The sequence below is a fragment of the Perca fluviatilis genome, chromosome 18 (genome assembly GCF_010015445.1).
Source record: "Perca fluviatilis chromosome 18, GENO_Pfluv_1.0, whole genome shotgun sequence".
In the NCBI taxonomy this organism is placed as follows: Eukaryota; Metazoa; Chordata; class Actinopteri; order Perciformes; family Percidae; genus Perca; species Perca fluviatilis.
Genome location: NC_053129.1, coordinates 15,991,832 through 16,016,117, shown reverse-complemented (window position 1 = coordinate 16,016,117; position 24,286 = coordinate 15,991,832). Strand labels below are relative to the sequence as shown.

At 39.6% G+C, this 24,286-nt stretch overlaps 1 protein-coding gene across 2 annotated transcripts in view; it reads right to left on the bottom strand.

Annotated features, from left to right (window-relative positions):
* Window positions 1-1,258: 1,258 nt before the first annotated feature.
* itpkb (inositol-trisphosphate 3-kinase B) overlaps window positions 1,259-24,286 on the bottom strand; it is a 28,777-nt gene continuing 5,749 nt past the window's right edge. The window contains exons 3-12 of one of the 2 annotated variants that reach the window (XM_039781069.1): window positions 23,799-23,964; window positions 23,039-23,323; window positions 20,742-21,701; window positions 9,029-9,128; window positions 8,774-8,811; window positions 8,476-8,651; window positions 6,849-7,053; window positions 5,417-5,518; window positions 4,695-4,766; window positions 1,259-3,620 (exon numbers count right to left, since the gene is read on the bottom strand). In XM_039781069.1, the coding sequence (XP_039637003.1) occupies window positions 3,411-3,620; window positions 4,695-4,766; window positions 5,417-5,518; window positions 6,849-7,053; window positions 8,476-8,651; window positions 8,774-8,811; window positions 9,029-9,128; window positions 20,742-21,701; window positions 23,039-23,323; window positions 23,799-23,964 (2,314 nt within the window). In that variant the 3' untranslated portion in view covers window positions 1,259-3,410. The remainder of the gene's footprint in view (window positions 3,621-4,694; window positions 4,767-5,416; window positions 5,519-6,848; window positions 7,054-8,475; window positions 8,652-8,773; window positions 8,812-9,028; window positions 9,129-20,741; window positions 21,702-23,038; window positions 23,324-23,798; window positions 23,965-24,286) is intronic. The other variant, XM_039781070.1, reaches the window with a different exon arrangement.

Below are 24,286 nucleotides of genomic sequence, written 5' to 3'. Positions count from 1 at the left end.
CTAACTGTAAGGCTTAAGGATACTAAAACTTCTGTCATGTGGGGAAATAGCTAATGCAAAGAGTATATGTGTAGGTCATTTCAGTTGTAACATATAATCACTTTAAAAAATGCACAAAATGGGCAATGAGTGGCCAGAGAGTATAAAAAAGTGTAAATATCTTTCGAAATGTGTACAGTAGGAGCTGCATGTTCAAAAAACCCTAAAGAATTCTCTTTCTGCACCCCCCCTCAGCTGTGTTTTCTCCATCCACAACCTCTCTGCACCTGAATCATGTCATTTCTTTCCCAGCAGCTCCGGATGCTGCTGCTGTTGTGGACAGGTGTGATTTGAATGGCAAATGACCTCCATGCAACCACAGTAATGAATGTGGCCAAGCAGCAGCATCAGCCTGGGGTCACTGTGGGTTTGCAGGTCAGGACCAGAGGTTGGGTCCTACCAGCAGATCAAATACTCTGAGTTTTAGTAAGGATTAATCAAACTCTTGACTGATGATTTGATATGTCATTGACATTTGACAGATAGATGATGCTCAGACCTCTATGATAAGATCCCATAAATTCACTGAAGTCACACATGGAGCAGGATTTTCTTTGTTTACCAAGTACACACTTTTTTAAAGCAACAATCCAAATAATAAATACACAAGCCTGCATAACCAAAACAATATAATACCTACAGTACTAACAAACAACTCTAAGTGCACATTGGGGAGCATATGCAATAGTTAAAATGGTTGTCATAAAGGAAAAGTTTAACATTTTGGGAAAGGTGATACCACGCTCATATCTGTCCTTTAAAAATGAAGCTACAGCCAGCACCTGGTTAGTTTAGCTTAGCACATTTGTCTTGTTGGCTGTTTTACTGTTTATTTGTTTTTGCTTTACCCTGTTCAGCACTTTGGATAGCTCCGCTATGTTTAAATGTGCTATATAAATAAAATGTACTTACTTACTTACTATAAAAACTGGAAACAGGGGAAAACAGCTAGCCTCTGTTCATGGGAAATAAAATCTGCTGACCCATAATATTAAAGCTCACTAGTTCACATATCATTGTTTTATATATATATATATATATTTTTTTTTTTTTTGTTTTATATATATATATATATATCTTCAATTCAAAAAACTTGGTTTTGTTTCTCCGTTTCCAGTCTTTATGCTTTAAGCTAATCAGCTGCTGGCGAATGCTTCATATTTAGCACACAGACATGAGAGTGGTATCAATCTTCCCATCTAACTCTTGTTAAAACAGCTAATAAGCATACGTTTTATTTTCCAAAATGTCAAACTACATCTTTAAGAAGGCACTGCATGGAATTATTATCAGTCCTTTCTGCATCTAGTGTCACTGCAAACATCAAATGAAAACCATGGTATTTTAAATATGTGGTAGAGTGGAACAAATTACTAATGGGACTATTTAGATTTTATTGTTCATCAAGAACCTGTTACATTATGAGACATATTTTTCACTCCCCTCCTGCCCAACCATTTTCAAAGTGAATGTTTGCATTCTCCATTCATGTTAATGGGACTCATTATCTGAACATTATCAATCTTTTCTTTAGCCATATCCAAGTTTTTGAATAATGTCCACAATGTCAGTGATGTGCCCCACAGTTTGACTTCCACTCATCTTGTAACACATGCTTGAAGACAAAACCACATAACAGCCCAAAGTTGTCACAAAAATGTCACAGTATCCCATTAACTAAAAAAAAAACACATAATATAATGTTATAAATAAAAACAGAATGAAATACAAATTAAGCCCGAACTTTAAGAGGATAATAAACATGCACCCAAGACTGCACACAGAAACTGACAGTTAAGACTAGGAGCAAAGTCCATCATAACATTTACAATAAGAACATATTTTCAGTTGTCTGACTTGGCTTTGTAATGTCAAGGCACTGTATAGCTTAAATAAGATTGTTCATGGCTGTAAGTGTTCCACAGGATTTGAGTACACTAAAATAATGTTACAAAAACTACATCAAACATAAGAAATCTCATTGTACATTGTGAACAATCCCAACAAAAGTGTGAATAGGTTGAGAAGTGTTTGGCCAGGGAAGTACTACCACTGTAAATATGTTACATATGAAACAATGCCCTCCATAACATACTGAAACTACTGTGAGATGTATAATTTAGCTCCACATAATTGCCAGTTATTGCCAGATTATTGTGGAGCAAACATGGCTGCCACTGAAAACCTCACTGACCAACCTACAGTATCTAAAGGTTGACTGGTTAAACAGAAGTTAAAAACAGCTAAAAGACTAGTTTTGTTTTTCACTGTAAAACACACTTAACTGTACAATCTCTAACAGCGGAAATGTAATCAAGTGCAGACTGTTTTTTTAAAAAGAAACGGCAATGTGCTGAAGTTGTGGTCAAACTTATCAAACAGACAAAAAACTTCAATAAAACTGAGTTCAGATAAGCTGAGGAAGAAATGCAACCTAACTCTGATTGAATGGGGATACATCTAACAGATACACAAAGGAGAATAACTGTTTAAAAGTCATGAGAGCAGGGGTGTACCCAAATCAAGACATTTAATGTCAAATAAGGGAGTTTTAAAATCCATTACCTGTTAAATGTGTATGTGATTATAGCATCTTTCAAATTAGGATAGCATCATATAGAAAATTAGACAATTAGTGTATTTTTTTTATATTACCACCAGGTAGCGCCCAAAGTCAGAAATGTTCAAAATCCACACGTTTGCTAAAAACTACAGTGTCCAGCTGTTTTATAAAATTATTTAGTCTTAAAAAAAAAAAAAAAATGAAACCATTTATGTGTAATCCTGATTTTTTTAAAGGTTCACATCTTCAGCTGGCACAAATGGTCTTGGGGCTGAGAGCTGGGCAGATATAGAAAAACAAACTGTAACACATGATTGTTTTGGTCTTTTTGGGGGATTTGTTTACAATAACAAAAAAAATATAATCATATCATCAGTCTTAGCCTTCACATTTGGAATAGGCAATCTACATTGTTTTGCTTTAAGGGTAATTTCTTTAGTAAAAAGGTTGTCTTGCAGGGATGGCTTACTGGGAGACATAATGGAACTGAGCTATCTTTCATATTTAAAGTTAAAACGTTTGCTCTGAAAAAGGCCTATTATGGCCTGCCCTTGAGGGTATCAAAAGGGTTATGGATGGGAAAGAGCATGATATTGAAATCCACTGTATATGAATAGAAAGGCTGCATCCATGAATGGATTTGGCCACGCATTGTTTTGTGATGATGTGGTTTGGTGCATGAGGACAAATGCCTGTGAAGGAATCCTGAGGAAGTCCAAAGTGTTCCCGAGAGAGAGGAAGAATGAATGGAAGTGGTTGTTGTGTGTCCAAATGTTCAATTGGATTTCTTTTTAAAAACCCTCTGACTTCAAGTCTCAGAGTTCACCATTGATAAAATGATGTCCACCAAACTATCAAGTCCAGAAAGGTAACCATCCTCTCTATTGCCCTCTTGCCATGATGCTCGGTGGGTTAGTTCTTCCCCTTCAGGAAGAGGCGTAGTTTTCCCAAAGTCGATCATCCAGACTTTGGCCCGTCCCTTACTGTCGTGAACAAACAACAAGGAGCTGCCAATCACCTACAGAGACCCAGCAAGACAATGGGATGAATAAGAAAATAGGAAATAATTACTCAAAAAGTTTTCTTTCTTTTTTTAATAAACATTACGTGTTTGTGTCCCTCAAAAACATGATCTCACTTCCTGCTTTGTTACACCAACTTCTCATGTTTACTGGTATGTTTTTATGTGTGCGTGTGTGTGTAAATGTGAAACTGAATGTGTGGTCAAGGCCGTTGCTGTCCAATTTCCATGACAAGACCTGTTATGTGCACTGGTGTGTTCGCTCAAGTGAGTTAGTGTCACTAAATTGCACTTATTACTAAATCAATAAATTACAATATGAATAAGTTACACAAATACATGTTATTATGCTATTCAAAAGATAAGCTACATGCTGTTTAGTAAAGTAACAGTCTACACACAACGTGGAAATTCACACATCCTGAACCGAGCCCAGTCCTGCAACATAAAGCATTTGCATTGTACAGTAATGCACACTGACATGAACACTCTATCGGGTCAAAAAGCCTTTTTCTAAAAGCTTGACTTTACTATGGCTGCAACTAACATTTCTTTTTTATAGATGATTAATCTGTCAATTATTTTCTCGATTAAGTGATCAGTGTTTGGTCTATAAAATGTCGTGTCAAATATCATGATCATTATTTTCCATAGCCCAAGATGACGTCCTCAAATGTCTTGTTGTGTCCACCACTCAAAGATATTCAGTTTACTGTCATAGAGGAGTGAAGGAACTAGAAAATATTCACATTTAAGAAGCTGGAATCAGAGACGTTTTTTTCATAAAAAAATGACTTAAACAGACTAATCGAGTTTCAAAATAGTTGGCGATTAATTGAATTGTTGACAACTAATAGATTAATCAATTCATCTTTGCAGCTCTAAACTTTACACAGGCATTAGGAAGCCTAAAAATGGGTCTTAGCATTTAATATACATGATATTACATACATGCACATCACTTCTTTGTAAATAATGTTTTATTTTTGCCTTTTTTTTAAACAAATGACAGTTTTAAGTTAATTAAGTATGTCTTGGAGTTGCACCAAGTGAACAGCAGTCTGCCTTTACCTCGTGGGTTTTGAAGAATGGGGAAATTTCCAGAGTGTCTCTTACTTCTTTCAGCCTGCTTAGATAACAGTTCTGGAAGAAAAAAATCACAAGCTTTTATTTTTTGTTCACCCAGTTCTGCCCACTTCTGGTGCAGCCAATTCTGCTGTCTGTACTAGAACTGGGCTGCTGATGGCGTCATGGATGATCTGTTCTCAGCCCAGTCTGCCTCAAAGTCAAGATTAAAACATGCTTTTTATGCTTTTAATTAAAACATGGGTGTTGGATTCATTTAAAAATGTAATGCATGTATTTAAGTAAAAAAAACACCCTTACAAGCATACACATGTACACAATGCTGTGACGTACTAATAGTGCGCGCGTGTGTGTGTTTGAAGAGGCCCAAGGACTTCCCTTCTCTTCTGGCCAAGGAAGCTTAAAGTGTTGTGTGTGTGTGTGTGTGTGTGTGTGTGTGTGTGTGTGTGTGTGTGTGTGTGTGTGTGTGTGTGTGTGTGTGTGTGTGTGTGTGTGTGTGTGTGAAAATCACTGTTCAGGTAGCAACACACACACAAAAAAAAAAAAAAAAAAAAAAAAAAAAAAAAAAAAAAAAAAAAAAAACTCTGCACTGTATTTGCAGACGGTAGGCTGAAAAACTGGGGTGGGCATACTTAAAATAAAAACAGACATGCATTTTTTGGAAACATTAAAAGCACTGATTTGTAGCAAACTACAAGCACACTCACCAGAATGTCCTTATTTCCTTTGACAAAGTCATGGAAGGCCTCAGTGACTTGCTCTCTCGTCTTTGTTTTCTTAAAATCTCTGTTCACTGTCCCGTCCTCCTTCTACAGAGGAGAGAAGAGGAGAGGAAACAATAAGGGGAGGAAAGGAAGGAGTGAGCGAAATATATTTTTAGAGATTTAGCCAGGAATGAAAGCAGGAAGGGGTCTTTGACTTGGTTTCACTGACCAGAGACACAGCTACATCTTCAAAACATAGTGACAAATGGCCATCCTGGTTTCCCAGAGTTGTTTGTTTTGTCTGTCAGTCTAAACCCTTAAGATATTTAGTTTAAAAAAATGACTTTAACAATTAATCAATAATCAAATTAGTCGGCTGATTGTGTTATCGTTTCAGCCTTTACAGCTGTTGTATATGGGCCTGAGGGCATTGTGTGACCTGCAGATCTGAAGTCGACGTCGAATCAATGCACAGTTCTGTCTCCTGGTCCTGGTAACAAGCTTTTAGTTATTTTCTTATGAAATGTTGTGGAGTCAAAATATCCGGTCTCACAAAAAAGAACTAATCAAGCAAACTATTACAACATACATAACAATATAGCGAATTATATAAACGTTTGGGGATAGCAAAGTGGAAGCACTAGTAGAGATAGTAGTGGGACAATAGTAGTATTAGTACTGGATTTATAGCATTTGTATCAGTAGCACATGTACAGTAGTAACAATAGTACAGTAGATAGCACCAGAAGCAGTACCAGAAGTCAGAGAATAAATGAGTGTTTCTTATTCTGATGGCTGCCAGGCAACAAGATACTATTTGGAGACAAAACTATTTTTCCCTTTACGGTCCAGGTCTGAGTACAGCTAGGTCTTTCTCTCTCTCAACACACCTAATTAATACCACACACTCTTCACGTACATAAGAGCTTACACAATCTATATAATATGCACAGATACACAGACACACAATTACAAAAACAGAGGTTGAACTCCACGAACTTCATGAACTGCACATCCACGCTTTATATTTTTTTCACACACACGCATACACATATGTCTGTTTCTGGGGATAACCCTCAGTGTCATGGCAACAGACCACCGGGAGGCCGTGAATGTCCTTATATAGCCACAACCCTCAAATAAAGACAGCAGTGTGTTTTGTGTGTGTGTGTGTGTGTGTGTGTGTGTGTGTGTGTGTGTGTGTGTGTGTGTGTGTGTGTGTACAACGTCAGTGCCAGATGCCAAGGCATATAGAGCTGCCACAGACAGGCCTCATGTGCGACAAAGGATTTCATGAACAAACGTATACTTCAGAGGAAGTTTCTGTTCAAAACAGGAAGCAAGATCATGCCCTTGAAGGACACACACACACACAGAATACTGGAAGAAAGGAGGGAAGGAAGGTCACACACACCTTTCTCTTTGTGAGTCTTACCTTGACTCCCTCTATCCTGAATCCCAGGGTGGCTGTTGAGCTTATGGTCTCTCTCCACTGCATGTATCTGGGTTTGGTCACAGCTTTCTGGAGATTTTCCTCTGGCGTAGCCGCCTCGGGATCCACCTCAACCATTTTCTGATACATGTCGGGTCTCGGGGAGGGTTTCTTACGAGCCTTGGTCAGCTCTTCCTCAAGGTAGGTCCTGAAGCGTGAGGAAAAAAAACAGGTGGTGGACGGTGAAGAAGACAGAAAAGAAGAAAGGATGGGTGACAGACATGAGCACAGGGAGGAGGATGAGGTATAGATGAGCAGAGAGTGTGAAAGCAAAGGTGTGAAGAAGATGTCTCTTTCCAAACAGTAATACACAGCTGAAATCTATTACAAGTGCTGAGATCTGGGAACACAGCGACATAGATAAAAAAGAAGTCTGGCAAGGCAAGAAATGTGAGCAGTGAGACGATCATACAGGTTATAAAGAAACCAAACTTATTTGGAAGAGGCAACAAAAATCATTACACAAACATCCATCACAGTTTACAGACACGGCTCAACTTTGGACTTGCCGCAGTTTTTGTGTGCAAAAAGGGATTATTACAGATATTTCAGGTGCTCACACTTTGGCCTTCAACTCTAAATAAAGGGGGGAATGCTTGGGTTTGTTGGCCTACAGTATTTAATTTTGAAAATTTTCACCTATTTTCCACATCTCAACAATTATTTTTGCCAGTATAATAGTATCATTATCAATAAAAATGACGGTCAAAACTATAAGACCCACGTTTAAAATTAAAAAACTTTAATTTTCTATCTCTTTGCAGATTAAAGAAACAGAAAAGTTTGTAGTTTGTCGTGTGTCTGTGGGGAATCACAGTAAAGTACATTAAAGGTAATTCATCATTGTTTTCTGAGGTTAAGTGGCACTTTCAAAGGGTGGGGGACTCGAGTCGCACAACTTGACTTGAGTCTGACTCGAGTCGCCAATTTGATGACTTGAGACTTGCTTGACTGACATTTATAAATAACTCAACTTGACTTTGACTTGAGACAGATGACTTGAAAGGACTTGACTTTTTATTAATGTAATAGCCAGGTCCGTATTCTTTTTTTTCAAGGTATTGAGAAGTTACGTTTTGTTTTCAGAACTTCCGACGCGCCACCCTGCCAAGTTGCTAGGCAACCTTCCAGAGCGCGACAGACCATCAGAGACAAACGTATGAGGCCGCTGTCATGGAAGGGATCATGCCCAAAATAGTGAAATTCAGATTTAAGGAGTTTGTAGTCGATGCTAAGAAAAGAACAGCGGTGTGCAAGGATTGCAACTCAGAAATGACAAACGCAAGAACCACAACATCCAACTTCACTTCAAGCAACACAAACAAATGTACGAATGTGACGTTTAGCTATGGTTAACAGCAATTTTTTGTATGACTTGACTTGTGACTTGCTTGACTTATAGCAGGGACTTGACTTGACTTGCTTGATTCTCACCACAGTGACTTGAGACTTAAAGGTGAAGACCTGTGACTTGCAAATGTGTGACTGACTCCCACATCCAGCACTTTGCAAATAAACACCACCTTGCTATGTAAAAATGTATACCATGTCGTGCCAAGTGTCTTCTCACCTCACTCCCATCTTACAGTCCATCACACACGGGAAGTCAAACTCAGCCAGCAGATCCTCCATCTGGTTGTATTTCTGTCCGTCCTTCTCTACGTCACCATGGTAACCAGGGACGTACGGGCGCAGTACGTCCCTCATCAGGAGGGACAAACAGCGCTGCTCACATTCACAGTGTTTCTAAAGGATATCAACAACACGTTATTGTAGTTATATACCCATGGCTACACTATATCAGTATTAACAATATGTGGTACCTCTGTGCAATGACAAAAAAGGTGTGATTGGTGGAAGCATCTTACTTTTAATATACGGCCGTTTGCTCCCGCCTTGAAGCTTCCTGTAAAGACACACTTTTACTGTGAAGCAGCTGCAGAAAGTGTTAAGATACAGTGATCGGCTCTGACCTAAGAGAACTAGCACCAACCAAGACATACTAATGTTTCGATGCACATCTTCTTTAAAAAAAACAGCATAACAACTTTGGCCGTCAACATGTGTGTTATGAGCCTGAGCGTGTTATTCTTATGAACCATGTTATTTGTATCTACACACACCTGCATGCCCAGCCAGTTGTATCCAGGGATATTTCTTCTTGAAGGACATGACAAACGGTGACCAGTGGACCATGTTCTTAATCTTCTTCCAAGACTTGTGCTACAAACACACACAACAGAATGATGTTTCACCAAAAATGTGCTTTTGAACCAGGAAATTAACAACCGTATGCTCTGCCAGAATCTGCTTTAGTGTTACCGTAATGCGGCCTGCCTGACTTGTATTAATGATCAGTGGGCTCGGGTTCACCATGAACATGTTTTAACCAAACAGTTTGTAAAATTGATTTGAGTCAATGTTTTCTGGTTATGCAAACTATTTGGACCCTTTTGACGACATGGCGTACTGTATGATGATGACCAAATGCTCAATGGCTCAGATGGCAATGTGCAGTAAAATAACCCAGGAAACAGATAAAACCAGTAGTTTAAGCTCTGCTCTGAAACGTTTGGCTGATCCAGCGCTTTTTTACTGTTTCGTTTAATGGCCATGAGCAAAACAAGACACACACACGCACACGCACACACACTGTGGGGCATCCCTGACCCGGGGGAAGCCATCTTCAGTTTCTCTCTGCCTGGTTCTCCCAGACTCTTTTTTTCTCTCTCTCTTTCTTACTCTATTAACTAAACTATGAAGGATCAAGCTGGGGTTTCCCCGGGTAACACACAACCAAACACACACACACACACACACACACAAAACACCCAAACAAAGTTTTTCCAAGGGCTTTCCTTGTCCCTGGCACGGATAAATTGAACTGCGGGACTCCTGCCACACACACACACACACACACACACACACACACACACACACACACACACACACACACACACACACACAAACACATTGACAAACTAAGACATATGCTGTCTTCAACACACAAACACACACAGCAAGTTATTTTCATCAACCGTTTTCATCTCAGTGACTACAAACTGATTCAAGTCTAGTTCTCACTTTCTCCAGCTCTCCAGTCCAGTTCTCGGTCTCTGTGATGGAAAGACTTTCCTTCTACAGATACATAAATATCTAACTGTTAAACTCTCTGAAATAACTGTCTGTTCCCTTTTATGTTTACTGGAGAAGTACATGACAAGTTAAAAAAAAAGAATTGTGTGAAATATTGAGATGAGCAAAAACACATTCTCTATTCTCCTAAATCATCCTGTTCAAATCTATTATTTTCCTGCATGTTGCAACACTTCATTGAAGCTACAGTATATCACACTCTTATTGAATAACATATTCAAACCAAAGCCTGCAGCATTACATCAGATGGAAAAACTCCAAATGTCTTCTTCTGTGGGCTTAAACAATGCTTGGCTGTGCAACATTGTGACAGAGGTAAAAGTGGCTGCAGCAGCACTAAAAACTGAGAAAATTCTGAATGTTTTGTTTCCCCTACAAAGTTAAATTAAAATATTATAATAGATGTAAAATCCACCCTTAAATGATCACATCTTATCAGTGATTGCATCTAGTGTAATATAATATGCTAAACTTCCCTATCCTACACAGATAGCATAATATCTGTTAATGGTGGGATCTCACACACACACAACATTTCCTCTGGTCTCCAAATACCGGGAGAAATAATATTATGTCTACAAATAACCAGAGGAGAGAAGAATAGAGATGAGAGGAGTGGATGGATAAGATAAGAGAGAAGCAGACCATAGAAGGAGAAATATAACCCATGTCACATAATCTGGACCTGATGAAAATTCATCAGCTGATAGCATGACTATCTATGGTTAGATGCACGCACACACACACACACACACGCACACACACTTTCTTATCCCTCTCCCTCTCTTTCTGTCTAAGGTAGTGAAGAGTCACATGAAGGGTTTTTCTCTGCACCACTGAAAATCTCACCCCCTACAAAAAGTAAAACATGCATGCACGCACACACACACACACACACACACACACACACACACACACACACACACACACACACACACACACACTTTCTTATCCCTCTCCCTCTCTTTCTGTCTAAGGTTTTTCTCTGCACCACTGAAAAAAACTTGCCCCCTACAAAAAGTAAAACACACACGCACACACACACACACACACACACACACACACACACACACACATCGTCTGCAGATCACATGGTGGAAACTAACTGCAGTGTAGGTCAGCTGAAATGTGTCTCAGAGAGATCATCACCCTGTGATGTTACAATACACATATTACAGTATTACAATACACAAGATTATTGGCATTTGCCTTTTGAAAGTTCAAGAACAAAAAGTTTGATCGCAAAGCTCAATATTTGTAGAAGTCTACCGAATTGATTTCATGGACACAAATCCTTTGAAATGATTCTGTACCACGCTGTGTTTCAGCTGATATGGAACCTTAATGCTGTCTTTGTAATTTCAGAACAAAAATTAGATATTAAATATAGTTTCAAGTAAAGGGACAGTGTCCTGGAGGCGAAAGGTAACATCCAGTAGCTTGTACTGGAAATCTCCATGTGTCTATGTGTAGGTATGACTAGAAACACATGCACTGACAGTTTTCTCTGAATAAATAAAGGTTGAAATCGACTCTTGTGATTTTTATTTGCCCTCTGATTCACTGTCATCCACTGTCATTCCACATTTTCATCAGCAGACAAATGTCAATCACAAAAAAATACAATACTGATTACGTTTTTACTTATTACGATAAGTCAAACTGAATGATATTCCCCTCCTCATTTTTTATCCACCATCTTAAGCCAGTTAGCAAGAGCGCAAGAGTATCAGGCTACAGCTTGGTAAGTAGCCAGGGTCTGGACTTTCTCTGTCAACTCAGACTGTCATTCATCTCCCATGTTGCCCACTTACAGCGGGTGTGTGTGTTTGTGTGAGAGAGGTGCGGAGGGCAAGAGAGAGACAGAAAAGGGAAAGTCTGGACTAGCTCAAGTTTGAGTAATAACAGACGTTGTCACAGTGCGTAGATTTAGGAGCCACAGGCATTAAGATGCAATCAGGAGGACGAAAGAAAAGGAGAAGTTTGCAAAAAAACAAATGACTACAACTATTACCAGGATTATTATTGCTCAATAAACTCTAACTTCAACAATAGAGCTGTCAAACATCCCCAAACAAGAATTAAATCCAAGTATAAGAAGCACTCTTTGACAGTAAATGCAAACCTGAAATAAAAGGAACACTGGCTGTATACCTGCAGGTGGCTGGTGCGGAGGTGGATGATAGTAATTATAAAGATGGCTCCGACTGACACGACAACAGTCCACACTGAAAACAGCCATGCAGACCACATCATGGCCGATGGGCTTTCTGTCAGACAAACTGACAAGACTTCAAATCTGTTCAGCTCTCCTGCAACACACCCAAACTCTCGCCTTTGAAAACTAAGCACATCAGGCTAGAACGTGCTCCTCTTTCTATACCCTACAAGATTTACACGTGTGTGTGTGTGTGTGTGTGTGTGTGTGTGTGTGTGTGTGTGTGTGTGTGTGTGTGTGTGTGTGTGTGTGTGTGTGTGTGTGTACAGGGATAAACAATTGTGCATCATTTGAGTGGCAAAACAGAGGACAAACATAATCTGGACATGCAAATATCCACACAGGTCACAGCATTTGAAAGACACAGATGGAGATTTACACGTGTGTGTGTGTGTGTGTGTGTGTGTGTGTGTGTGTGTGTGTGTGTGTGTGTGTGTGTGTGTGTGTGTGTGTGTGTGAATGCACACTAAGTACTGGGAAAATGTAAAGGCTCTGTGGCAAAAAGCAAACTAAGCCTCATACATGTTTTTCTACATATATGTGTGTGAGAATACATGTTGTGTGTATGTCATGTGTATGTGTAAAAGCTGTATGTGTCTCGAATGTGACTCTCCGTGTGTGTGTGAGAAACACAAAGATGGTGACAGAAGTTACAACACAAGCAAAAATAGACCAAAGGAAACATCCTAACCAGCAGCTCCCATGCACTCTATGTTGAACTACAATATACTGTTCCTTCAGCCTGAGTTTTACACATCTGAGTTTTAAAAAAAATAAAAACTAGCTTTAGATTCTTAGCTTATTCAACAATAATTTCACAGCTGGCAGATGACTATCACCTTTTGTAAGTCTGTGAAAATAACATTTGCATGAATGTGTCTAAATGCGTGAAATGTAGATAACAAACGCTCATGGAAAGTCGAGTTTAAATGTGTTAACAGAGATGATTTGTGTAGAAAACGTTTTCAGTTGTGGAAACATTTTAAGAATGTAAATGAGTGTTTTGCACCAATTTGTTCAACAGTGAGGTTAGGATACACAAAAGATTTAAGAAAAAATAAACGAGTACAGATTAAAAAAAAGCAGGAAACCATGTGTGAAAATCAACGATCCAGAATTGTAACCCTGCCTTTACAGCTGAATCCAGCTCACAAATTAGAGCACTACATATTAAATATCCAATCAGAATCAAGTGTTATTATCTAGTTAAAGTCAATCTGTCCAGTCCAATCAGGGGCAAATTGTTGCTCCCTCTTTGCTGGCATTTTGAGTTTTTTATCCTGATTAAAGTAATCATAATACTGCAGTTTTTTTTTTATAAAAATAATCTTCTGCACTTGTTCTCTATACAAGTTCTTTATACAAATAATCAATACACAGTATAGCCTTCATTGAGATACTCCTACCTTTACAGAAGACATGTGTTGCTGTTCATTTCCACACAGTATTAAAAACTAACTTTGACAGACTTGAAGATTCCCTTTCCTAGATCATCCATCTAATTTGGTATTCTCAGTGCCTTTTCCACATCAGTGTGTGCTGACTGTCAATCATCAGACACACAGGAAGAAATGGATGTCTCCACCAGGAAATCAAAACTCAAAACTCTCCAGCTTCAACATAGCTTCATGTAGTGTATTGAGTGTTTAATGGCCAGACACGTCTTACCATTTAGGCACTTTTGGTTCTTTCGAAAGTAGCAACATTTTCATTTTATTGGTTATAATGGCATTTTAAACCGATTAAAAAGTATTTTTTTCAATGAGCAAAGCTGGATATGAACCCAAAACTTACAATTCAGTACAGTTTTTGGATTTGCAAAATGTCCACTATCTCTCTCTCTCTCTCTCTCTCTGCCTAAAACGTGCCTCAAAGTCAGCCTGTCTGTTGGCTCATTGCTCTCCCGCTGTCTCTCCTATCTCTATCCCCAGACCAGCTGGATGACATGAGGAGAGAAGGAAAAACAGTAAAGTTTCCATTGAGAGAGAGAGAGAGAGAGAGAGAGAGAGAGAGAGAAGGAGAGGAAATGGTAAGAGAAGGAACTTCTTGCAGACAGGAAGTGGGGGGGTTGCCGCTTGCCTCAGCGACAGTATTTTCCACATCCGCCGCTGACTACAAACAAAAAAAGAAAGAAAAAAAAAAGGCCTTGCCCTCTGTAAACAACAGAAAGAGCACGGAGGAAAAAAGAAGCAATGAGGAGAAGAGTTTCTATTGGCCCCTTGATTATCTTCTAGAAATGTGCATCATGGTTTTCAACATCTGCAGATGTTTTAACACAACATACATTTGCACAAGACAAATTATTTAGTAAATTGTGCAAATATCACATATAGTATTGAAAAGGGTGTTGCCACAAACAATTTGCATAGATGTAAGGAAATGTAGAGGTTTTCTTTTTACCAGGAGAAGTAGGGTTACATAGGGCAACCAGATCACTCATTTGCATGCAGGGAGGAATGAAAAGAGGCGGAAAGTGGTGAGAATGGTGAAAAAAAAAAAACTTTGGGCAAAGGGTAACTCTGGGTTACAAATGTGTACCGTGAAGAAGCAGGGGAAACACTGATGCATGCTGATGTTTTCAACAGAGAAGCACTGAGGAAACAACAAGCCTGATATCGCTCACCACAAGGTCCCCTTGCAGATACAAATATTGCAACTGTCTGAGTCTGCAAAGTTTAGACTGAGAGGCACACACATACACAGCGCACTCAAAACACACACAGAACAAATTAAACTGCAGGGAGTGTGATGCAGGCTAAACAACGTGCATTAGACGCTTGGAGAGTGCATGACAAATCTCTTAGCAACCAAGGCTGTGCTAGTGGAAAAATGGCTTTGCAAAATCGACAGCAATATGAGGGCAAGAAAAAGGGACATCTAAAATAAAATGGGGGTTAGGTCTTTGTGATGTGGCTGTTCAGTTATATTGGAACTAAATATTGTAGTCGGATAAGGCTTGCTTCCAAATTGAGGTCCCTATGGAACATTAAAGAGCACATCTGAATTTAGCCTCAACTCAGAAAACACAATTCCATTTTTAATGATTTCTTCACTTGCTCACTAACAAACAGAATATATATCAAATCACGGTCATGTTAATATGCAATTATCAAATCTGGCTTATGAAAACAGCACAGAAATAAACCAAGAAGTCTTGATAAATTCTATTGATAATATAGCCATTACATTTAGAAACCCACGGATCTCCATTCTAGTCTGAGACATACTATACATCCCTTTTTCTGCACAAACCCTTGCATTCATGTATCCCAGGAGGGTTTCCCCAGTGTGTCTCTGACAGCTCTGAAACCATGTGAAACCACACTTCACTTCTGCACTGGATCCCATACTTGATACTCTTTCACCAAAAAATGTCAGCTTCAGTAATTGTGGGCCAACCCGCCTCCTCCATAGCCGGGGGGTGACTTGAACATGCACATACTCTTACCAGCTACTTCACACAGAAACACCAAATGAATTGAATTGACCGGTGTTTCCCCTCTCACAGTAAACCAAAAAGGCACTCTGTAACATACACACACACACGCACACACGCACGCCGCACACACACACACGCACACACACACATGCGCGCACACACACACATACACACAGAGTTGGACACGCACTCATAAACTTAGACTCACTGTCTCTCACACACACACACACACACACACACACACACACACACACACACACACACACACACACACACACACACACATACAGCTGTGAGAGGGAAACTCGGTTTGACGTCACAGGGTTGCTAGGCAACCAGCCGCCGTGGTAGTGAAGATTTTCCACTGCAGTGCAAACAGTGTGTGTGTGTGTGTGTGTGTGTGTGAGAGTGACTTGAGTTACAGTTACAGGACATAAAAATGAGTTTTTGTCCAGTCCACCGCAAAAACTCTTTTTTTGGTATTGGAAATGAGCTCACATTCACGGTTGAATAAACAAGTGGAGTTGAAGATTAATGTTTGCGTCAGTGTGTGACCACTTTTCAAGGGATCCTGAAAAAGGGATGTGAGTCGGTGTGACATTAGCTACAGTAGGGTAGTTAGAGAAAACACTTTCTGCGTGTATACAGTATTTTGTTGTTCTGCAGACTATGTGGTGTGTGCAGAGGGTGTGTCGGTGTTGGCATATGTAAGTGTGTTTTTCACATTATGGGTGCAGTCTGCATTCCAAAAGACACATCTGTTTATTTAATGGATGCATATTTTTGAGAACCACAGTATTGAAATGTGTCCAAAATTGTAAAGTTGTGTCCCAAGCTTTGATTACAGTACAGACAGCATGAGTAACAGCACACCTTCTGCATCATTTATAATGAGACCTTCATAAGTCCACTTCCGTTTCTACTGTAGCTTCTACTTCACTAGCTTTAGTTTCTTTCATCAATCTTTCTGAAAAGCTGAAACATGATGCTGAGGTTTTCTGTACCTAGCACAAGTTTAAGCACAGCTCCCACTAAGTTTTGACAGCAAGTTTATATTAAAAACTAATTGAAGCTGTAGAATGTAAAAAACTGTTCAGTTATTTAGGGCTGTAACGAACAATTTATCTTTCATCTTTTAGATTATAAAATGCCATAAAAGCAGTAAAAATTACTACCCAGAGTCCAAGGCGAAGGCTTTTGTTTTTGTCAGTGCAACAGTCCATCCCCAAAGACATTCATTCTATCGTGACATGAAACGTATAATAGCAGAAAACTGTGAACTAGAGAGGCAGGAACCTGTTAAGCATGTTGTGCTTGATAATTAAGTTAAAAGTATTAGTCGAATACCAAAGTTGGTTTGAGATTAATCTTCTGTAGAAGATTATTGATCAATTAACTAATTGTTCAAATTAATGAAATAAGGTGATTACATTTTTATTAGAAAGTACACTTGCATGTTAGTCAGGCCTACTTGTTTATGCACATAATCATCAGTTTTATTGCTATTGCTACATTGCTACATTTTGTAGTCAAACACTTTTTATTGTCTTAGATCCTGTAATCGATTGAGTTAGTTTAAAACTACTCTGATGGGTGCAGAGCTGATGCTTAAAGGTAAAATTACACATACAAGCAAACAGCAGGGTGTCACCTCACCAAAGACGTAACTCTGTTGCTGGTAGATTTGTCTCTTTTCATTCCCCAGAACTCAACAGAAATGTTGTAGAAGGGAAAAAAAACAAAGATGCCAATCTATTGCAGGTGCCCTTTTTGCTGCCAATTAAACACTGGCAGTACATATGTGCTTTCTAACCTTGGAAAGATGCCCAACCGTCAAAAGATCAGCCAAGTAGTGTCTATATATGGCTCTGTTCAGATTCCAGCCTCTAAGCGTGTACACTCTTCAAAAAATGAGTCCAAAAGCTGATGACCATAGCGAAGCAGATGTGTTTATACAGAAAATAAAAATGTCATGCTTACTTGGGTGAGTAACACAAAGGAGCATTAATGGATTAAAACTACTGGGGAGGATGAAGTCAATTGTCAGGATAAAGAAAATGCAGAGCTCTTCAAAACAGTAAACCTATAACTGTGATAAATGGATTCTGCAGAAAGCACTGGTCTTATTCTTATATTTTTGATGAAGCATGCATCTATCTTTCTCTGCAACTTTGGTGTGTATATAATATTACCAGAGCTACACTTATCTTATATGTCTGTGTATTTCCCAGAGTATGAATAATGTCCTTAAAGTGTTGTGTTTAATGTTATATGCCAAATAAAGTCAAGTCACTCCTGCAATACATGGCCATGAGAAAAAGAGATGTTTCCCTTAATGTCAAAACAACCTGGCTAATAATATAATAAGGTAAATATATGCTGTCATGCTCTTTTTTGTTGTCTTTCTCATCTTAAGCTCACTCTGTTTCTCCTCTCTTCCTCTTTCAATATCACTCCTCTTCTCTCTGTCCCTCTCCTCTTTCCTACACACCTCCCACACAAGCAAGCATTCTTTATGTGTTTCTGCATGTTTGCCTCTTGCATAAATACACCAGGTTTCCTTAAAACTACAGATCAGGGGCTGTGACAGGCTACAGATAAGAACACAAAGCACCCGCATGTTTGACATCTTTGTGCTACGATGGGGGAAATCCAGACTTTTACTAGCAACTATAAACCCCATCATTCAGTCAGCTGCAACGTCAAGCAGGAGCTTCTGTCTCTTTGCTTGGATTAAGCAAAAAAAAACAACATCCGGAAATATGCAAAGAGCAATACAAACACTATTCAAATCCATCAGCCAAATTCATTTAAACAAATACTTTGGAATCCATTTCACCTGGGAGAGCTGGGACATCGGTTTAGGGAGGGGTCAATCGATTAACCATGCGAGAAAACTGCATTCATCATACATAACCTGGAGTCTCGTAAATCATGACAAGATTATTAAAAAATGTTATCTCCAAATTATTTATGGAAATATGTGATGCCGTATTGATTGCAGGGTGAATGCACATTGCTTAGTTTTAAAGCTCATATATGATTTGTGATAGTTCAACTGATAATAATTCAATATGAGACCAAATAAATATTTTTGTTAAGTCCTAAAAAAGGTTTTGTGTTTCAAAGCAGAAGTGAAATGGCCCCATGAACTCATCCTGGCTACGAATAAAAACACATCCACCCACCCACCTACACGCGCACACACACACACACACACACACATACCCTAAAAGGCCTCAGCCTCCTCTTCTTTGAACAGCGCCCAAATGCAGGCAAAACCTAAGTGTGTGTGACTGGCAAATTCTCTTGCTTTCCCTTTTTCTATCACCCATGCTCTCTCTCTTACACACACCCTCACATTACCTACACACTAATAACACACACACACACACACACACACACAGGTTAGGGCGCAGAGCTAGCTTTGTTACTTTGAATGTCAACCAATACTCAGGCAGAGAACAGTGGCCAATTTAACACAGGAGCACCCAGCAACATGCATGGGCACATTCAAACAACACACACATACACATACACATACACAGACATACACACATTTTCAGGCACAATCGTGACAGAGATCCACGTCGAGACACACACTTTCCCAGATCTGGCGAGATTAGTTGCAAAATCACCAGTTCTGCATTAGTTAGGTTTTGAGTTTTGATTTATGACCTTTGTCAAACTCCTATTTAAAATTATCAGAAATATCAAGGTTCCTACCAAGAAATGTACAGGAATGTTTTTACTTTTTTTAACAATTGAATACTTCTGTGACCTAAAAAATGTGTTCCTGTCTGTTTTCCAATACAGCTGAACTTGCTGTAAAAACTATACAATGTAGCATCTGAAAACTGTGAATGCAATAAATGGATGCAATGAATATGAAACCAGAGTCCACAGCCATATAACAGCTTTGTGAGCATGTATAGGGGATTTGAGCTTAATGCTAACATCAGCATGTTAACATGCTAACAATGACAATGCTAACATGCTGATGTTTATCAAGTACCATGTAGAGCTGGGCAATATATCGATATTATATCGATATTGTGATGAGACTAGATATCGTCTTAGATTTTGGATATCATAATATCGTAATATGGCATAAGTGTTGTCTTTTCCTGGTTTTAAAGGCTGCATTACAGTAAAGTGATGTCTTTTTCTGAACTTACCAGACTGTTGTAACTGCTTATTTTCCTTTACCCACTTAGTCATTATATCCACATTACTGATGATTATTTATCAAAAATCTCATTGTGTAAATATTCTGTGAAAGCACCAATAATCAACACTACAATATCGTTGTGGTATCGATATCGAGGTATTTGGTCAAAAATATCGTGATATTTGATTTCTCCATATCGCCCAGCCCTAGTACCATGTCTACCATCTTAGTTTAGCGTGTTAGCATACTAACATTAGCTACAGTAATTAGTACTGTACCAAATTTTGCACTAATCTACTACAATCTAATGTAATAGATGTTATATTGTTATATGATATTTCAAAGGATAAGTAAAATGTTTCCCCTGCTGGTGGCGCTAGAGGAAAGGTCACGGGATTACCAAAGTCATTAGGTTTCATGCTCTGGGGACCAAGCATATCTATACAAAATGTCATGCCAATCCAAAATGTCATGGCAATCCATCAGATAGTTGTTGAGATACAGATACTGTACATTTTAGTCTGCACCGACATTTCCATTCCTAGAGCCGTGTCGTTGCATGGCTAAGAATATGTTGGTATATTCCTGTGAAGTGACAAAAACCTCAGTTATCCCCTGACTTTCCCAGATAATCTATTTCTCTGACTTTTCCTGTGTGAATGATATTTGGGAATCTAGGCTAATGCAGATTCCAAAGGTCATTGCCATTTAAAACTACAAAAAGTCTACTGAATTGCAAGTAGGTTGTAGATACATGCACACTCACACACACACACACACACACACACACACACACACACACACACACACACACACACACACTAGCAGGCACACTCACTTGGCTCTACTTACTGCTCTCTGTTGAGAAGTGAGGACTGCAGGGTTGAGAAGCTGCTCTCCTTTCTCTGTATCACTAGAAATATCCTCTTCCGACTCTTCCCAAGACGAGGAGAAACCGGCCGAGGAGGCAGAGGAGGACGACAGCTTCCTGAGGGAGCGGGTGGAGGAGTTTGTCCCAAACGCAGGGCTAGAACTGGGGCTTGAGGTGCAACCTAGTCCCTGGTCTGAGCCAGGGCCTTCAGAATAATTTTGCGGCTGGCTTTCCAAACCGTGGTCAGTTATTATGACTGCAGGGATGGAGGGAGAGTGGTTGGAGGTGTGATCGGTGTCCAGCAAACAAGGGGTTCTCTCACTGCTTTGCGCCCGAGGAAAAGCATTTGTTTCTGGGTTAACCTCCAACCTGTTAGTCTCTGTCTGAAGCAGCATCTCAAGACATGACCGGTCCTCTTTCTCATCTCTCACTTCTCTCTCTGTCTGTTCTCTTTCGTCTCCCGACATTTGTGTGTTCTCTACCTCCCCTCTGTCTTTTTCTCCTTCTTTTTTCTCTCTGTCTGTTGTTGCATCTGGGTTTAATGTCTCAAGGGAACCTGGAACGACAAACGCTCCGTCTACTAAGGAAGTTTGCATTGTTGTTTCTGAATGGCGGCCATTTTGACCAATCAGTGTCTTGTTTTCAGTGTTGGTTTTAGTAGCACTGTTGTCCTTCTCATCATCTTTACTTCCTCCTTCTCTCCTTTCTCCTTCCATTGTGTCTTCCTCCCTTTCTCTTCCATTTTGGACAACAGAGGTAACTTTACTCTCTTGCGGGTGGGTCATTGGGCATTCAAGGGCTGTGTTTTGCTGGCTGGGATGGGAAGGGGTTTGGCTAGTCGATCGTCTTGGAGATCGAGGGCTGCGCTGGAGCTCAGTGTTTAGCACTTGGGCACGAATTCCGGAAATGTGGGCCTCGAAAATGCCCACTTTTCCCCTGACCTGGAATACACAGAGAAAATAACAGTCTAAATGCAGCTACAGTATGGTTTCCTTGGTCTAACTGTATACACATTTACTTTGATGCATTTTTTTTCATATTTGGTTCATTTCATAGGTGCACTGGTGTGAGGCAGAAAGTCATCACCTAATACTAATATTGGTAATACTACCAATATTAAGAAAATTAAAAACAACTTTGGAGATTTCCAATATTTGGCATTAAACAGACTGAACTGTTGGTATCTACACATTCGATGTGAGGCTGTATGCAGTCTGCAAATGTGCATTGATTTCAACTAAATACAAAGAAGAACAAGTGTACAAATATGAAACTAAATAGATAACGCAGTGTTGTAATGCACTATACTGTATATTGATCATATCACAATTTTATTACCAAGTAGTCTGTATTGATACTAAACCTGTCTATCGTTATCTTAACCAATGCACTAATTTACATTTTACAAAAATTCCAAAGCAAAACAAAAGTCACATGGCATCAAACTCAATTACTTGAGTTTATTATTTTCTGAGTTTAGGCATGATGGATGATGATGGTAGAAAAAGCTCAAATGAATTAGAGTAAGCATGAAACAGTATGAAACTGAAAAACATTCTTTAAGATAAAAATATCAAAATACAAGCCCATTCTCATTATGACAGATTGGAAGTCCAATTTTCCATCTTTCTTATCGTAAAAACATAAAAGAAAAAGATGAATACTGTATGAGCATCAGTCCAAACACTTGTGTGGTTTACCAATTTTTCTTGTGCTAAGCTTTCAAAGATTGAGTAATGCCATCTACACATGATAAGTGATTTGCTCTCTGTGCACCGCTAGGTAGGGCGCAGAGCAAGGGGCAGAGAGCAGTATTCGTCATCAAGGGTGGCAAGGAAGCTTTTTCCCATTGCTTTCGAAAAGGTCAGCAACAACTAGGTCAAAGTTGAAATAATTTGAACTTTGAGCGAAGCACAAAGCGGCAAATCCGAGCGGTACGCGACGCCAGGGGCAGCGCAGTGCATAGTTGGGCAGCACCGCCCTCCCCATAGGAAATCAATGAAAGGCCGGCGCAAAGCAGTTTTGCCGCCTATAGTGTATAGGCGGCTTGACTGTAGCATTTCGGAATCACCAAAGAAGGGTGAGAGTAGTTCTTACTGCCATTGTTCTGACTTGCCCAGCCAATTTAAATGAAGGCGTAAATTCTTCAGAGCTTGAATACATTGCTCTATATTGCTTAAGTATTGCATTCCTAGATAAAGACAGAGAGGGATAGATGTAGTGGTTAAGACAGAGCCATAGTTAAATAAACAAAGCAGAGAAGCACATGTGAAATCACCTCAACGTTCTGCAGCTCTCTGTGTATCTGCAGCAGCTGTGCCTGGCGTCTCCTTTCCTCTCGCCTCTCTCCTCCTCCCGTCTCTCCTACCCTCTCCTCCTGCCCTTCTCCTTCCCCTCTCTCCTCAGCGCCGGGCGAGCTCAGTCGTCGGACCCGCTGGCCCACATTAACTCCTAGGAGCTCCGGGCTTCGCGGGGAGGGGGAGCGAGCACGAGGGGTGGGGCTGGGGGAAAGGGAGGATGAAGGAGGGAAGACAAAGGCTGGACCCAGAGTTCGAGGGCTCGTCTAGGAGCAGACGCACAACATGGGATTAAGGGGGCTCCAAAAACTACTCATTAATATCAATTTATGTTAATATTCCAGTTGAGAGAAAATGGTCTGCAGTTATTTGGCAACAACTTGCAAAAACTACCAACACAACCAAAAGCAGTTACTTATTTTTCATGGGAATCATGGCAAATAATGGCACCTGTTGAAAGCAATAACTTTGTTCTGTAAGAACAGGTTCAGTATGCCTTGCAGCTCATTCCAAGCTTGAGGGGCGTGAAAGGAAAAGACAGATTGGGATGATTGGGACCATCAGGAGAATTTTCTCTGAAGATTTTGTGTTATAGCTGCTGGAGTAATATGTCAGTAAAGTGCAGTAATTTACCCAGTAAAAAAAAAAATATAGTGTTGACATGGAAAACAATAAGGAAAAAACACATAACTAGTGTTTTCAGATTTAGCTCTCTCAGGTTGGATGTGGCAGTTGAGATACCTTAGGGCTGGTTGGGCTGTAGATACTTCCACCCGGCGTTCCCCCGCCCAGTAACTGACAGTAGGTGCCCCGATCTGGAACTGGCAGCACAGGTCGACCGACCGGACTGGTTCTAGTTCGAGAGGTGGTACTAGAGGAGCCTGGTTGAGTGTGAAACTGATTACTGCTGTGGAGAGGAAAGGAAAGGAGAGGGTTGGTTGGTTTGTGTGTAGCTACAGTAGACTATAACTATTGTATTACACAGTAAATGTTGCCTTTTGGTGCTTCTTCACAGAAAAAATACACCCAGAAATGTCATACTGTAGTAAGTTATATATTGAAAACTTAAATAATGTTAGTATCACATAACGTAACAACATGTCTAAGCATGAGGACAGAAAAGTAATTACATTAACCTGTAATCTGACAACTGATCCTAACATCATACATTCATAGTGTGAAGCTCCAAAAGCTTAGATTAAAGATAAAAAAAAGAAATTGCTTGCTGA